Below are 14,858 nucleotides of genomic sequence, written 5' to 3'. Positions count from 1 at the left end.
CCTGGCTGAGACTCTTCCTTGTGAACGTGCCCTTGGTTTTTGCACGGGTGTATGACTGCAGTTGGGGTGACAGTGCTAAAGCAACTTGGTAAATACCTTGGGGCTGCTGGTTATGCTCCATCTTTCATTGCTTGTCTTGCTTGTGTAATTTTCTGTACTTTCTTCCTGCCTCTTACTAAAACTTGCCCCCAAGCCTGCCTTTGCATCTGGGTTTACTTGAGCTTAGGTTATTGCAGACGTTGAGGCAGAATGGGAAAGGTGTTGCTTCATGCTTGGTGCTTTGGAGGAGGTAATGGCTCCTCCAGCCACGTGCCGAAAGCCAGTGTGCATGCAGAATCAGTGCAGAGGATTTGGAATAAAGCAGAAAAAATCCCAGTGCCCCACAGAACTGCAGTGTTTCTCCTGTCTGCCACAGGGCTTGCTGTGTAGTTCAGCCTTCAGGGTAGGAGATCCTTTGCACATGTTGCAGGTTGGTAAGACCCCCATAGAGGTCAATTTTGCATTAACAGGACAAATCATGCACGGAGGGAGTGCAGGCACATCTCTTCTCCCTCTCAGATTTTATTTGCTACATCCACGTGCCCAATATTTATCCCTTACACTTGTATTCATCCAGCCTAACTTCAGGCACTCACGTGAAACCCCCAAGCTGGGGATGAAGTCCTTTCTAGGAAGTGAGGGTGCTTGGATTTCTACCTAAGAGGTCCGTCCCCAGGGTAGGCAGGAAGGACCTAGCCAGGTGATGGGTGAGGAGAATAGAATGAGGCAGGAAAATGAGAGAAAAGCAAAAGGTTGGAGCATTCTCCTCTTCTGTGCCACCTTAATCTTAGAATCAGAGCAAGTTCTGGTAGGAAATGCAGATTGTCTAAAACACATCACAGGCTTGTTGCTGTTTGGCTGAATTAGCTATATCAAAGAACACGGGTTTCACAAGAAATTCCAGTTTGTTCCTGTTTAGAACTTCGTGCAACTTCAAGAGCTCTAAAAGAAATGCTTAGATCAAAAGTGAATTGCTTTGGTTTGGGTCAGAGAAAATGTTGTGTTCAACCCCAAATTAATGAGCATTTTTGCCACTTGTTTAGCTTTATACAGTCTTAGCATGTCTTCTTAGCACACTGACAAAACTATTTCTAACCTCACCTCTTGGAGTGAGGTACGTTTCCCCCACATCACGCAAAGTGCAGTACATTGTGATATGTAAATACTTAAATGTAAATACTTATCTCTATTTACTCTTTGGTATTTCAGAAATTTCAAAACTTTCTCCCCAGATCTTTCCAGGCTGCCCAAAAAGTACTTCAAAATGTTTTTTCAGATTGCCAGTGAGCCAAGATATCCATTGTCTTTTACAGTTCTAGCCAGAAGGGCGAGTTGTTTTAAGTCCTTCAAATAACATTGTAGCTGCCAGAGATGCTCTGAACCTCACCAGCCACAAACCACATCTAAGAACCCCCTCTGCAGAGTCCCAGGATGGTCTCAGTAGCACAAATGTCATTTTACTCTGGTCCTTTACTGGCCCCAATGGAGATGAGATGTCTGAGCTGCTCAGCTTCAGCTTTCTTCCAGGCTTTTACAGCAGCAGAGCAGGGCAGAAGAACTGATGCTTGAGAGCCTTGGGAGCTTTGGGGGATTTTTTTGAAGCTGAAAGGAGATGTTTCATGAATCCATCTTGCATTTCACTGACTTTCTTCTGTTGAAACTGAAAAAGGCAAGAAGTTGAAATGCTCCAACTTCGCGTACTAGGTGAGGGGCTGTGTGAAGGAGAATTGCAGGAAATAAAATTGGCTATGAAGGTGTATCCCACAGGTAGCTCCACTGGCTGTATTCTGGCTAGTTTAATGCTAGCCTCCAGAAGAAAGGTATCATTGCCTCCCTGTGTAGTGTTCAGCTTGGATTTGTTCATCCTCTCAAGGCTGAGAACAAACCCTGAGACAGCCGGTATGGCCATCGCCAGCTCCTATGATGATACCATAAGGAACGTGCATAAACTGCTGATTTGCCTCCTAAAATGTGCTGGGAGGCTCTTTTCATGTGCAGTGATACCATACTTGTACAAAAAATTCATCACTGCACTGCACAAATCCACCAGATTTCCACCTGGCAAGTTTAGATAAGTTTTCTGAGCTGGTTCCTGCTATTTAGTTATCCAGTATTTGCTAGCAAATAAAATCCCCTCCAGCCACCTTGGACAGAGACACTTAGGCAGGCTTGGGTCTTGACCTGCGCAGTCTGTGCTCCTTTGCATTGCAGTTGTGGCTTTGCAAGAGATCTTGACCCCACTTGGGTCTGTTTTGGGGAAAACTGTGGAAGGTTCATTAAGCCAGCCAGCCAGCCGGATCAAGAAATCTGTGGTCTCGCTCAGACTTAGTGAAGAAGGCAGAAGACCAGACCCTCAGCCACTAAAATAGGAGAAACTGCCATAGATTCCAGGGACTTAAGAGGAAAGGTGTCCCAAACTTAAGACCTGAACTGTGTTCTCTGGATGTAAACTGGCAGATTGCCCTTAAAATAACAGAGTAAGGGACAGAAATGTTTACCTGGCTTCTGTGGGGCACAGTTGAGAGTTGTGTGGGTTCTCCAGAGATGCTACAGGGAAGAAATAAACATTGGAACAAGCAAAGTTCTTTAAAGGTTAATATATTTGGGGTTTTGTTTTTCTGGAGATTTCATTTTTCTCCCCGTAAAAGGAAACAACAAAACATTTTGTACTCTGCAAATGAGAATTCAGGTTAAATGTTCCTTGTCTTTTTTCAATAGAGGCAACTGTTCAATATATTCCAGAGCTGGGACTTGGGGGGATCAGGTGAAAAGAAGATCTGAAAATTTGAAAGTAGCTTTCTTTCCCCAAATGACATCAGTAAAATATTCTTTACAATTTAAGAGGTTGCCTTCAAATACCATCCAAAATGATATTCCCCAAATTCAAACTATGCAGGAGACATGTGGAAATTAGGTGGAGAAGGGAGAACTGGATAATCCCTGCCAGAAAATGCAGAAAAAAAATATGATGAATGTAAAATACTTCTAAAATCTCCTGGAAAAAACCTGCTAGTTCTGTAAGAGAGGGGATGGGTGACACTCTCATGGGACTGGTGGCAGTGGGCACCCAGCTTGTGGCCTCTTTATGGGACCTGGTTGAGATAGTACATGTTCAGCGTTTTTTGAAAATCCCCCCCCAACATGCCAAGCAAAATCCCATTTACCCCCTTGCTTCTTTCAAAGTAATGGTTTAATGCGTTTATTCCAGAGAAGAGTAGTGCTAGTGACAAATTTTAGGAGAAAAAATATTAAAAAGCTAAAAACGGTGAATATCGCCCCAAGTCCTGAGCTCTGCCTGCTTAAGCAAAGACCTGAAAATGTATGTGTTCAAACAAAGAGTGATTTCTACATTTAGCTCTAATTCTTGCAAAGGGACGAATCACCTTGTGAAAAGTGGAGCCTCACCCTCCACCCCCTCTTTCCAACTGGATATCAGACTTGAAGGAAACCTTTCCAGTGGACCAGACCTGCTCTTTAAACTTGTGGACCACCTAGTGACTTTGAGTGTGTCTGGAGCTCTTTCAATCCACTGCAAGAATAACTTTACCAGGACAATGCTCAAGAATAGATAGATCCATGACATGAGTTTCAGTCTGACACTAGACTGGACCAATTACTAACAAAATGTGGACTGCATACTTACACCTTTTGAAAGATCTGTACTCACTGAATCTCAGGACACCCTGTTGTTTGTTATTAGATGAAGAGCTCTGAATATTTGTAATAATATGTGCTGTGTTGCTTTGCATTGTATTTTTTTCTTATAAAATAAAATTATTTATTAAAAGTTATGCTGGATGAAGAACGTTTAAGAGTTCACCTGCTCTAGATACTTATTCTTCACCTGAAATCTCAGTCCTGGGATTGTGATATCGCATCTGCTTCTGAACAAACCAATTCTTGAGTCATAGTCAAGTAGAATGGGAATAATGAATAAGAGCAGATGAACTCTTAAAAAAATAAGTCCTAATCTCATGCAAAAGTCCCTAGCAAGTGGATTCCTCTCTCTTTAGCTTCTTCTGAAGGTCTTTGAGGTTCTTCTTTCCCCTCATTCAAACTGACAACTAACTAACTCCGTGAGTAGTGCCAGTCTGCATGGGCCATTGTAGATTTACACCACACGAAGAATGGTGAAAACTACTGGAATGGGAGATGAAATGCAAAACAATTTGTGGTAGGTTGATGGCTTCCAGCCATGGAGATCTTTCAGGAACATGTCCCTTTCTCTTGCATGATTAACGGGGTGGTGAGGAGGTTGTATTTTATGTGGCGATCCAGTCCTAGCCTACACTGTGTTTGACAAACTGGGCCATGGTGTATAAGTAGTTCTGTTTGTAAATAAAATGTTTTAAATATATTTCTTACAACGTGGAGACCATGAATTCAACTCCTGCAAAACGGAGGATATTGCAGTTAAGGGGATACTGTGTTGTCCCTGGCACATTGGAGCCGGGCTTTCATGCAAGGACATGGTAAGAGCACAGCATGCGTACAGCTGTATACAGGCTGTTTGGAATGGGCTGACCCCTTTATTCACTTGGCTTTTTGGTTAACTGAAGTCGGTCTCTTAGTACTGCGTTAGCATGTGATTTGAGTTCCTCTGTTTCCATTTTCAACCCTGTGTGAAAAAAAAGTGAAAAGGGGTGGGAGGGCACTTCTCCCTGTAACAGGACTAAAAGTTGTCTTGTTGCTGCAGGTCAAGTATTTTGAAGCAGGGAGACCCCGTGGCACATGGGTGCCCGTATTTTCACAGCCTCGAGGAATGCCTGTGCCGCTGCCACCGCGGCACACACAAACCCAGCGTCTGGGGTAGGGACACTTGCATGGCGAGGTGCAGCCTGGATGCTGACTGCAAGTGTCGTCTGCCCGCTCCTCGGCAGAGTCCCAGATGGGCCTTTTCTTGCAGGGAAGTGCACGTGTCCTGTCACTCTCCCAGACCTTTCCAAAGCCCGTGTAGATACCCCTGTACGTCTCCAGAGCTAGGCCTGGTGGTATTACCCATTGGCTGTGGTGAAATGGGTCAAGCAGCACCGGACTGGATTTTTAGAGCAGCTGTGTTGCAACTCTTTGGCACAGAAGTGGATTTTGTCCCCAGAGTGGCTGTTTTGTGCACCCAATTTTGTTTAAAAACTGCCTCCTGCCTTTTGCTGCTTTAAGTCCAGTGCTTCGGCCCTGGACGCATGGGAGGCTGCAACATGCTGCAAGTCATGCCTGAAAACAGGAATTAAAGCTCCTGCATTCTCGAGGCATTTTGGGGGAAGTTTTGTTGCTGGCTTGGCAAAGCGCAGGGTGGCTTTTGAGTAAAGCCGCTGATTTTATGCTAGGTGAGCATCTGGCTCAGGAGTTGTTGTCTGGGTTAGCCTTCTGGTTGGTCTTTGTGGAGGTAAAAGGCTGCACAGAAGTTTTTCCCCTCTCTGAGGAGTCCCCACACTTTTGGCCAGTGGTTCCACATTTGAGAGGATTCAATATTCAAAAAAATAGTCTAAGTCCCCTGGTGAGCAACTAATGGATTGAAACTAGAAACTCGTTTTTCTTCTCTCTCTTTATGCCTCCCTTAAATCAATGAGGCTTTACTCAAGGATATTGGGTTATGGTGGATGCTATAAGGAAAAAAAAAGTTCTGTAGTGAGTAAAACCTGAAATGGTACATGGATCCTTTTGATCAGGAAGCCTGCTGCAATGCCAGAGAGTAGGGACTTTTCCTTGTTAGATTGACTGAGCGGCGTATGAAATGCAAACACATACATGCCTTGCTGATAGTTCCAGGCCGGCTTTTCTGCATAATGTGCGAGAGCAGAGGGATAATATCAGAAACAGTATATACGTGAAATATGTGGTGTTGGATTTTCAAAAGAGCTCAGCTTGCACTTTAGATACCTGCAAAAATAGCTGAACTTTCAAAAAGTAACACCAGAGCAGCACACAACAGGGGGGAAAGACGGATGTTGGCTCTTTTAAAAATCTGGCCATATACTGTTTTTTCGATCTTTGGTGTGAACTTCCAACTGTGCTGTGTACATAAAATAAATTGCATGTAACAATAGTATTACTACATTTTCCTTCATTATTAAGATTGCTTGCTGAACTAGTTTCACAATTCAGTGGAGGTAGAAATGAAAGCATGTCCCCCTGAGAAGTTAGGCACCTTTGCAGGTGCTGCAGCCTTTTCTTCCGGGTAAGGAATGTGCTGATGTGTCTCGTTGACCTCTGTTGCTCCACACTCATTGCACTGGGATTTCCGGTATGCATCAGAGAGTTGCTTCACTGAAAAAGGGTGTAATAATGAAATGAAGTATTTAGCCTCGAGCAAAAAATCTGGTATTTTCCAAATCAAAAGGCTGAAAGCGTGACAATCCTATGGAGAACAGGTCTAGCTTTTGGCTTCAACTGGCTTTGTGTTAACACGTCAACCTGCACTTGGGATTTCTTTTTGTTAGAAACAATGATTTTGAAGAGTTCATCTATGTAATTTTTGGATCTGGATGGTTGTATTCACACAGGAGTTTCTGTCCAGAATGTAGATCTGCTGAGAGAGGTGCACCTTGATGGGTAGCTCACGTGCATTATGCAAAAGCATTCGGTGGTCACTGTACACGTTCACCTGCAGTCCAGCATGTAGCTCTGCTATGGATCATGTCTCCAGTATGACCAGGTGGCAGCTGGGCTCCTGGGAGCAGCAACTGGGGCTTTGGGTGTCGCTGGCAATCCTGGCTCTTGCATGCATCAGTCCTGCTAGTGTCATTTCCAAAAAGCACTTATGTCCCGCTGGCTTTCGGTGGAAAGCCTTCTCCTGTAAGTGGCTTGCTTGTTTTTGGGTGTCGTCCACAAGCTGGTGCCAGCAGTGCTGTGATTCACACCTGTACTGGCAAAACCGTAGAGCTTAACTTTGAAAACATCTTTTATTCAGTCCAGCTCAGAGGTAGAAAGCAAGGGGCTTATATTTCTGTAATGGAAGTCTTCAAACAAAACATCACATCTCCTGTAAGTCAAACTGCTTCTCTAATGGTCTATGTCTTATGTTGGAAACAGGGATGCACCTGTCTTGATCCTTCTTCCAAACCTATTCCTTCAATTTCTTTGCTAACACTTTTCCCTCTTTAAAGAAATCAGTAAAATTACACTGCCATAACTCATGGTGTGGGAGTCACCTCATCTGGCTTTAGATGTCATTAAATCTAATCACCCAAGCTCCTAGCATAATATCTGCAGGGAACAACTCATCCCACTCCTGTCTTTGGATGGGATAAATTGTCCCCCGGAGGTGCCTCTCAGGCAGTATTTGCTGCGAACCGTGGTGATTAGCTTCATCTAGATGCCTAGGTTTTAGAGAGTCAAACTTCCGAGAAGACAACCGTTCCTCCTAATCTTATGTTACAGCTTTCCTTTAATGGCACCCCTGGCAGACTCAACACAAATGCCTTTATCACGTAGAATTCACAGAAAAATAATAATCAAGCATGGGTTTACAGAAAGATTTACAAAAGCCCAGAGGGGAGCTGTGTTGCCAATTCCTGCTGACTTTAGGAGGCCATCGGGGCGGTAGCAGTGCTCGAGGCCTTTGCCATTCAGCTCTCTCTAGGAGCTGGCTGTAGGGTTGTGGTTTGTGTACCTTTGGCTTTGCCTCACCCGAAGAGGAAGGAAGCGTGGATTGACCTTACTCCTTGCTGCTCGTATCCAAGATCAAATATCAGCCTCTCTCAGGAGAAGAGGAAATTGCAACACACGTTTTCTTACACAGCTTTTCTCTTGGAACAGGACTGCTCGTGCATAGCGGAGTCCTTTGCTGAAGCCAATGTTGACATTTTGCTGTCGAGCTTTTCCCCTTAGCCGCTGAGGTGATCTTGGTGAAATCATGTCACCTCTCTGAGACACCATCAGCCATTTAAAAAAAAAAGGGGGGGAATATTAAACTTGCCTCCCTTTATAAAGGGCTTCAGGAGCCACAAATGGTAAGAGGTAGGCAGCAGCATCGGTGTGTGCGGTGCGTAGTGTGTGTGTCGGCGTGTGCCTGAGCCGTCCCTGGAACCAACGTCTGCTTTCTCCCACAGGGATTTGAGGCGGCTGGGAGTGACACTTGTTGGTCACCAGAAGAAGATAATGAACAGCCTTCAAGAGATGAAAGTCCAGTTGGTGAATGGGATGGTGCCGTTGTAACTTGGTTTTAAAGTCACTTCCTCAAGTGGTTGGTCCTGCACTTTGTATACTAGCCCTGAGATTTATTTTGACTAAAGAAAAAAGGGAAATTCAGTGGTTTCTATAACTGAAGGACGTTGGCCTCTGCCACAGCGTTTATAAAGTAGTGTTTGACTCAAGTTTTCATTTTCTTCCTATTTGTGTCCTCATTTTCATGAAGTAAATGTAACATGCATGGAACATGGAAATGGATCTACTGTACATGAGGTTAACCGATTTCTTACGCTTCAGCGATGACAACAGCAAGGCTTCCCACCACATGTTGTCTGTACATGGGATATATATATATATAGCACCTTTATATACTGAATTACAGCAGCACATGTTAATACTTCCAAGGACTTACTTGAATGGAGAAGTTTTGCAGCTGTTTGTGGGCTCACAAAAGCTGCGCTTCACTGAAGTTTACTTCGAGTCTTACTTGTCTACAGAAGTGTATTGAAGAGCAATATGATTAGATTATTTCTGGATAGATATTTTGTTTTGTAAATTTAAAAAAAATGCTGTTACACAGCGTTAAGTTATAGAGACTAGTGTATAAACATGTTGCTTACTCAATGGCAAATACAATACAGGGTGTATATTTTTTTCTCTCTGTGTTACAAAGTTCTTTTAGTTTGCTCTTCTGTGAGGATAATACATGACGATGTATATACTGTACAGTTTGCTATACATCAGGTACAAGATTGGGGCTTTTTCATCATTTTGTTCTTTTTCCCGTTTGCTTCATTTTGTTTTTTTCTTTTGCGTTACCATTATGCTTTGTATTTTTGCTGCTGTTTGGTTTGAGCAACATGTAAAGCCTTCGGGAGTTTTGATTTGCATATATGAGGTAGAAGAAGTCTGCTTAAATAAAGGATGTCACCCCACTTCTTCTCCACTGTGGGCTGGGGCCATCCAGAAGAAGAGAAGTAAAGTGGGAGTTAAAGCATCCAGCTCTCACCCTGCCTCAGCGGCAGTGTGGCATCTGTGTTCCCTTTGTGTGTCTGATAACCTGCCCCTAGCGTACCCCTTCCTGTGTCCCCATTATCCAGCACAGAGATTTCACGGCATTTCACCAAAACTGGCCAGGCAAGCAGGGGAGGGAATTATCTTGAGATCTGCGCTGTCCCAGGTTGCTTTGTGGGTATTTTCGGCTTAGACACCCTCTGCGTCCCTTGGAAAAGTTAGGCAGGTTGGCCCCAAAACCCTGATCCCTCTTACAGAAATGGGTACAGACCTGGCCACTTTGGTTCAGAGCACAGAGAGGAAGGTGAAGGAGAGCAGCCCAGCCTGGTCACAGCGCTGTCATCCCATGGTCGGTGTCATCTGCCTGAAGCTGACACAGCTTGAGTCAGTACCGGGTTGTAGCCAGCGTTCAGTGTGTACATCAAAGCCTGAAGCTGCTGTTTTCAGGGGGACCTGAGGGCAGCAGAGAGATGCCCAGTGCTCTGGAAATCCTATCAAGAAACAGTTTGGGGCCATCCTCCTCTGTTTGCTGTAGATGGGATTAATCGGTGCAGTTATTTTGGTATTCATAGGTTGTTCTGTGAAGACTTTGGTAAAGATAAGGATTAAAAACTGCTCGGCGGATGGCGAGTGTGTACTGTTACTGTAGATGTATTGCTTCCGTAGAGGCGTTGGATAGCATCTCAGAGCGTTATTCCTCAAGGACAACATCGACGTGTTGGCTTAGGGCTTCTTCCTTCATCCCCCAGCGCTGCAGAACAGAGACCAGGCACCCTATCTAAAGCCCAAAGGCAACTGCTTTCCTTCACCGCTCGCAGAAGCACGTGTTGAATGCCACTTCAGCTGGCTTTAAAGGTCTTCAGTTTCCTCAGAGCTCTTTGATGAGATTTGACGCAAGTAGCACTTTCTAAAGAAAAGGGGTAGGGAAAGGTCTAGCAGGAGAGGGCTCGAGGGGGGTTCTTAGCAGCAGGGCTTGCTTTCTTTCCACAGGGCTTCTCGATGCAGAATTCTCCCATTTTGAAATGATATGCACGCTCTGTAACGTCCACTTATCCTCCAAACCACCTTGCCATGAGGCATGGGCAAGGTACGAAAGATCAGGGGGAAGCACCGGCATGCGGGAGGGCAGAAGCCGGCTGCTCGCCTCTCGCACCCCGCTGCCACAGCACGGGAGCGCTGAGCCTGCTGGCAATGCGAGAAACAGGACGGGGACAAGTCGCGCGGTGAGATGCAGCGAGGCAGAAGGGGAAGGCCTGGTGAATCTCGATGGTGTGATTTCTCACCCTGTTGTTTCGTTTTGTCAGCCACCAGGCCACAAAAGGCGGGGGGAGAAGGAATCAAGACATAACAATTTCGGCACATAAAAGAGATTTGTCAAATAATAAATAACATTATTAGAGCTGTCAGCAGAGCTATCTCGGGATTATTTGTGCCTCCCTGCCTGCAGTGCTTTGTAAAATAACCCGTAGGAAGACAGAAGCAACAACTTGTTTCTTTGGGAGGTATCGTTCGGTCGCTGCATGCATCGATCAGCTGCACTGAGAGAGATTTTATTAGCAAATCTCAGCACTTAGCCTTTCTGCCTGTTTTCTTCAGTCGTTCGTTAACTGTTGGCTCTCTGTAAGGATTTGGGTTTGTTCTTTTCCATGGACTTTTACGAGAAAATCCCCTTTCACCATTTGTGGGTTTTTAAAGGCATATGCAGTACTGCTGGGGTGCACCACATTGAGGTGAGCGTGATGTGCTTGATATTCTGTAGTAACTGCCAGATACTGGAGCAACCTTCAGATGAACCAGCGGAAAATGAACTGTTCTTCAGCCAGACTGCATTTGTAAATAGGGCACCTACTCTCAGTTCCTTGAATAAATAAATAAATGACCTTTTATATTTATTTCAAGAACTGTTCTTGCTACAGATCTCTTTATTATAGGCTTTGTCTCTGAACTGAAAATAAAATAAATTGATGTTTTAACAAATAGGGTCCAAAAGTTACAGCTTCTACATCCATGTGCAAATTCCAGAGTACTTACAACAGAAATTTTCAGTTACCAGTGAAGAGAGAACTGCAAGCATGCAGTATTTGGGGCAATCGTACCAATTTTTGGGGCCTTCCACATGGATTTGGGGTTTTAACATAAAGCTCCCTTCTTACCATGGTATCTCCAACGGGCAAGGGGGGTTTCGCAGCAGCTCTTTGAGACTTTGTGCCTACGGTCTTGGCCAGGCTACTGCTGTTTCCACCTGCTGAGCCAGGGCATCATGAAGCACAAGCAGAAAAACTTGCCTTCAGAAGGAGTGGCAAACGAAAATGTACAGGCTGAAGTCAGATGTTGGGAATGGATGGTTGTAAATATTGGCGTGCCGTAGGAGATCACTGATATTTTTCTGGTTATGCTCTTTTTAAGCACAGGGGGAGGTAAGGGTGGTAGTTAGCTGACCTTGCGAGTTGTGTGCTGGACTTTTAAACCACGGAGAAGCACTGTTTCTCATTAATCAGTAAAATTGGAGCTGTAGGAGGATTTCCTGCCTATGGTAAGTCAAAGTAGTTTGTTTTTCAACTTGCTAGTGCTGCTGTTGGTACAACGAATACTTTTTTTCCAGTATGTTTTGCTGTTAATTGTGAGGAAGTACTTCAAAGGGCCGGGGAGGTGAAGAGGCTCCTTTCAAAACAGTTTTTCATCTCAGGAGAAGGAAGTCTCCCCAAGCATGGCTTGTTTAGACTAACCTCCAGTCATTGGATAGCTGTCATTTGGAAAAATTACTTAATCCTAAAAAAAGACTGATTAAAATAATAATAATAATAATAATAAAGATTTTTTTTTAATTTATAGCTTCTATATCTTAACAACAAGAAGAAAAAAAAAAAGCTGATTTTTTTTGTCTAATTCAGTGTTGAATATAAAAATGTAGAAGCCTGAGTGACCAAGAAATTGCGGATCTTTGGACCGCTGTAGTCTTGAAATTAGTCATTAAGGCGTGTGTGAGATATGTCAGTAGCAGTCTAAGAGTAATGCTTAGTTTCTGATCTTTTAGTAATATGTTTGTGGCAATTCCTTAGGGTAAGTAGGTGGCGAGCTCGTGCATCCAGCGCTGCCAGAGCCTCGGCTCAGATCCTCGCATCAGCGTTTCAGCTTGTAGGAGACTGTAGCATCACTGTATTTACACTCCTCCTGCCCCCTTATTTCCCCTCCTCAGATGTTCTCTGTGCATTTCGTTTGTGTACTTTTTTTTTTTTCGTAGTGTAAGATATGAAATTTTTATATTTTTTCATAAAAATAAAAATCTTTGAATAACAGCTACATCCAGTTGTGGATCACACACGCAGTTTGTGAGCCTTCCACGCAGTGCCGGGTCCTCCTCCCTCTGCAGCATCCTCCCGAGGGCACCAGTATCTCCTCGCTTACGGTGCCTGTATGCGTCCCTGCCTTCTGCCAGCCCCTGCAAGAGGAAGCCTACAACGTTCGGGTTCCTGGGGAGGAGGTGCACACGCACCCCCTGAAGGTGCAAAAGCAAACTGGCATGATCAGGGGAACCTCTTCCTTTTATTTTTCTCTCCTAAACGCAGTCTTGTCGCTCATTTTGTGGTCCTGGGTGGAGAGAGGCGGTTCTGGAATGAGAGAGATGTGCAGGGCTCATGTGCAGGCCCTAATTATTCCTGCTTCGTTATATGCTGTTACCTCTCCTCCTCTGTTTTTATTTTAGAGAGAAATCTGCTTTTTAGTCTCATTAGTGCGGCAAGATAGTGCGGCAACAACCACTGGCTGTGGTTCTGTGGGTGCTGAGCCATTCCCTTCCTAAGAATCATTACATTTTACTGATTTTTTTTTCTTTTTCCACCAAGGGATGATTTTCTTTTTCTCTGATTTTTTTGGTGGGAGGACATGGCAGCCCCCGTGCCCATCAGGAGCACCTACAACCACACGCTGAGGGCAACCTCACACTGCCAAAGGGGCCTTACGGAGAGCTGGGAAAGGCGATGGGTGGGAAAGGTGGTGCTGTGCCACGCCAAGGGGTGAAGATTGGTTTGGGAAAGGTCTAACAGAGGTAGTGGTGGGCTCAAGGAGGGTGTGGAGAAAGGGGCAGCTGGGGTCTTTTCAGGCTCCTGAAAGATAACCGCTGCTGGAGGACACAGGGGAGAGCTGCAGCTGAAGATGCCAGACCTCCTGCCTTCATGGGGAACCGCGGCGGATGACGGGTGATACACGCGTAGCCTGGTGTCTGCGGCCAAGCAAGGCACAGTAGGCTGGGGCGGCAGAGGGATGACGCCCCGTATACTGGCGGGAGCTCCAGGTCAATTGTGTTAACAAACTGATGTTGTCAGCAACTCAGATAAAGATCTCTGGATTGACATGCCGGTCCCATGCGGTATTTTCCTATGTAGACTGGGGTTGTCCGCTGCTGGACCGGGATGGCAACGGAGTGCAAGATGCTGGCAGTGAGCAGAGCGGCTCTGAGGACAGGGCAAAAATAATACTAACTCACCACACCTCGGCCAAGTCTGCTTAGGCAGCACCTGTGACAGCTTCATGGAGGCAGAGGCTGCTAAGAGGAAAGCACAGGAACAGGAAACTTCTTTAAAGAGGCTGAAAGTGAAATAGCCTTGCAGGTGATGGGGAGGCTCAAGGCGACTTGGGCTCACATGAGGAAAATGGAAAGGTTCCTCATCTCTAGCACTTCAAATGCAAAAAAGTGAAATAAGGGAGGCAAAAGTTTTGAGGGACGAGGGTGCTTTACAAGGCTTCCTTGGAAAGGTGCCTGATTTCTGCTGCCATAGAAATGGGGATGGGGCCCTCATGAAGACACATCTGTGGGAGCAGCTCCCCCCTGTCCCCGTTTCTCAGCCAACGTGAGCGGGCGGGACAAGGGGCGTATCCTGATCAGATGGTGAAGGGCCAAAACTCATTACTGTTACCAGGCTATGTGGGCTTGTAAGGACGAAAGCCGGCTACAAAGTCCTTCTCCAACACTCAGTTCTCACTTAAAACCAAGGAATTAGGTAATTTCTATGAGTCTTTGTCTTATAATTCCTATCCAGTAACCTTAAAGTGGGGACCTAAGGCTCCGAATCCTCCTCCTCCACTGGCCCAGCAGGGTTCGAGCCTGCAGCGCTGGCATCCCCAGAGGGGGCCCCGGCCCCGGGGCAGGAGCGGCAGGGAGGCTGCTCCCCATCGCCCCGGGAAGCTGAGCCGCCGTGCAGAAAGCAATGCAAGATTTATGAGGCCGTGGGGAGAACAAGCGAGGGACTCTTCATGTATTTTTCATGGGCTGAAATGCATAAATAGCATGCAATGCATAAACTGTGACCGGATACTTAAAATAGGGAACGGAGAGCAGGCTGGAACAGGGGAAGAAGTGATGAAAGAATGAGGGAGATTTATTCAAGTCAACAGGGCCTGATGAAAGTCACCCCCGAGTGCATTAAGAAGCAGCCAAAACAGCACGGCCTGAGCCCAGGGTGATTCATCTTTGCCGACACGAGGCTGGAGCTGGACCCCGAGGACCGGAGAAGGGCACACGTAGTACCTGCTTGTTAAAATGGATGGGTAGGAGGGGAGAGGCTGGCTCATCTGCAATTCCTCGGGTGCAGCGTGGTACCTGGGGAGATGCGAGGACAAAGTAGTGCACGGGCGGTTTATCAGGCCACAGCCGAGCCGTGCAGAAAGCAAAATGGCACCAA

General features: G+C 45.6%; 1 protein-coding gene across 16 annotated transcripts in view; it reads left to right on the top strand.

The window, feature by feature from the left end:
* Nucleotides 1-11,081, top strand: part of EPHA5 (EPH receptor A5) — a 199,918-nt gene extending 188,837 nt beyond the window's left edge. For 8 of the 16 annotated variants that reach the window (XM_083832667.1, XM_083832666.1, XM_083832671.1 and 5 more), the window contains one exon: nt 3,395-4,392. In XM_083832667.1, coding sequence (XP_083688793.1) covers nt 3,395-3,611 — 217 coding nt within the window. In that variant the 3' untranslated portion in view covers nt 3,612-4,392. Of the gene's footprint in view, nt 1-1,352; nt 3,348-3,394; nt 4,393-8,087 lie in introns of those variants that run through there. The other 8 variants (XM_083832668.1, XM_083832662.1, XM_083832673.1 and 5 more) reach the window with 3 other exon arrangements.
* The last annotated feature ends 3,777 nt before the right edge of the window (nt 11,082-14,858 follow it).

Source organism: Anser anser (assembly GCF_964211835.1).
Source record: "Anser anser genome assembly, chromosome: 4".
NCBI classification, from domain to species: Eukaryota; Metazoa; Chordata; class Aves; order Anseriformes; family Anatidae; genus Anser; species Anser anser.
This window is presented reverse-complemented; position numbering and strand designations above follow the sequence as displayed.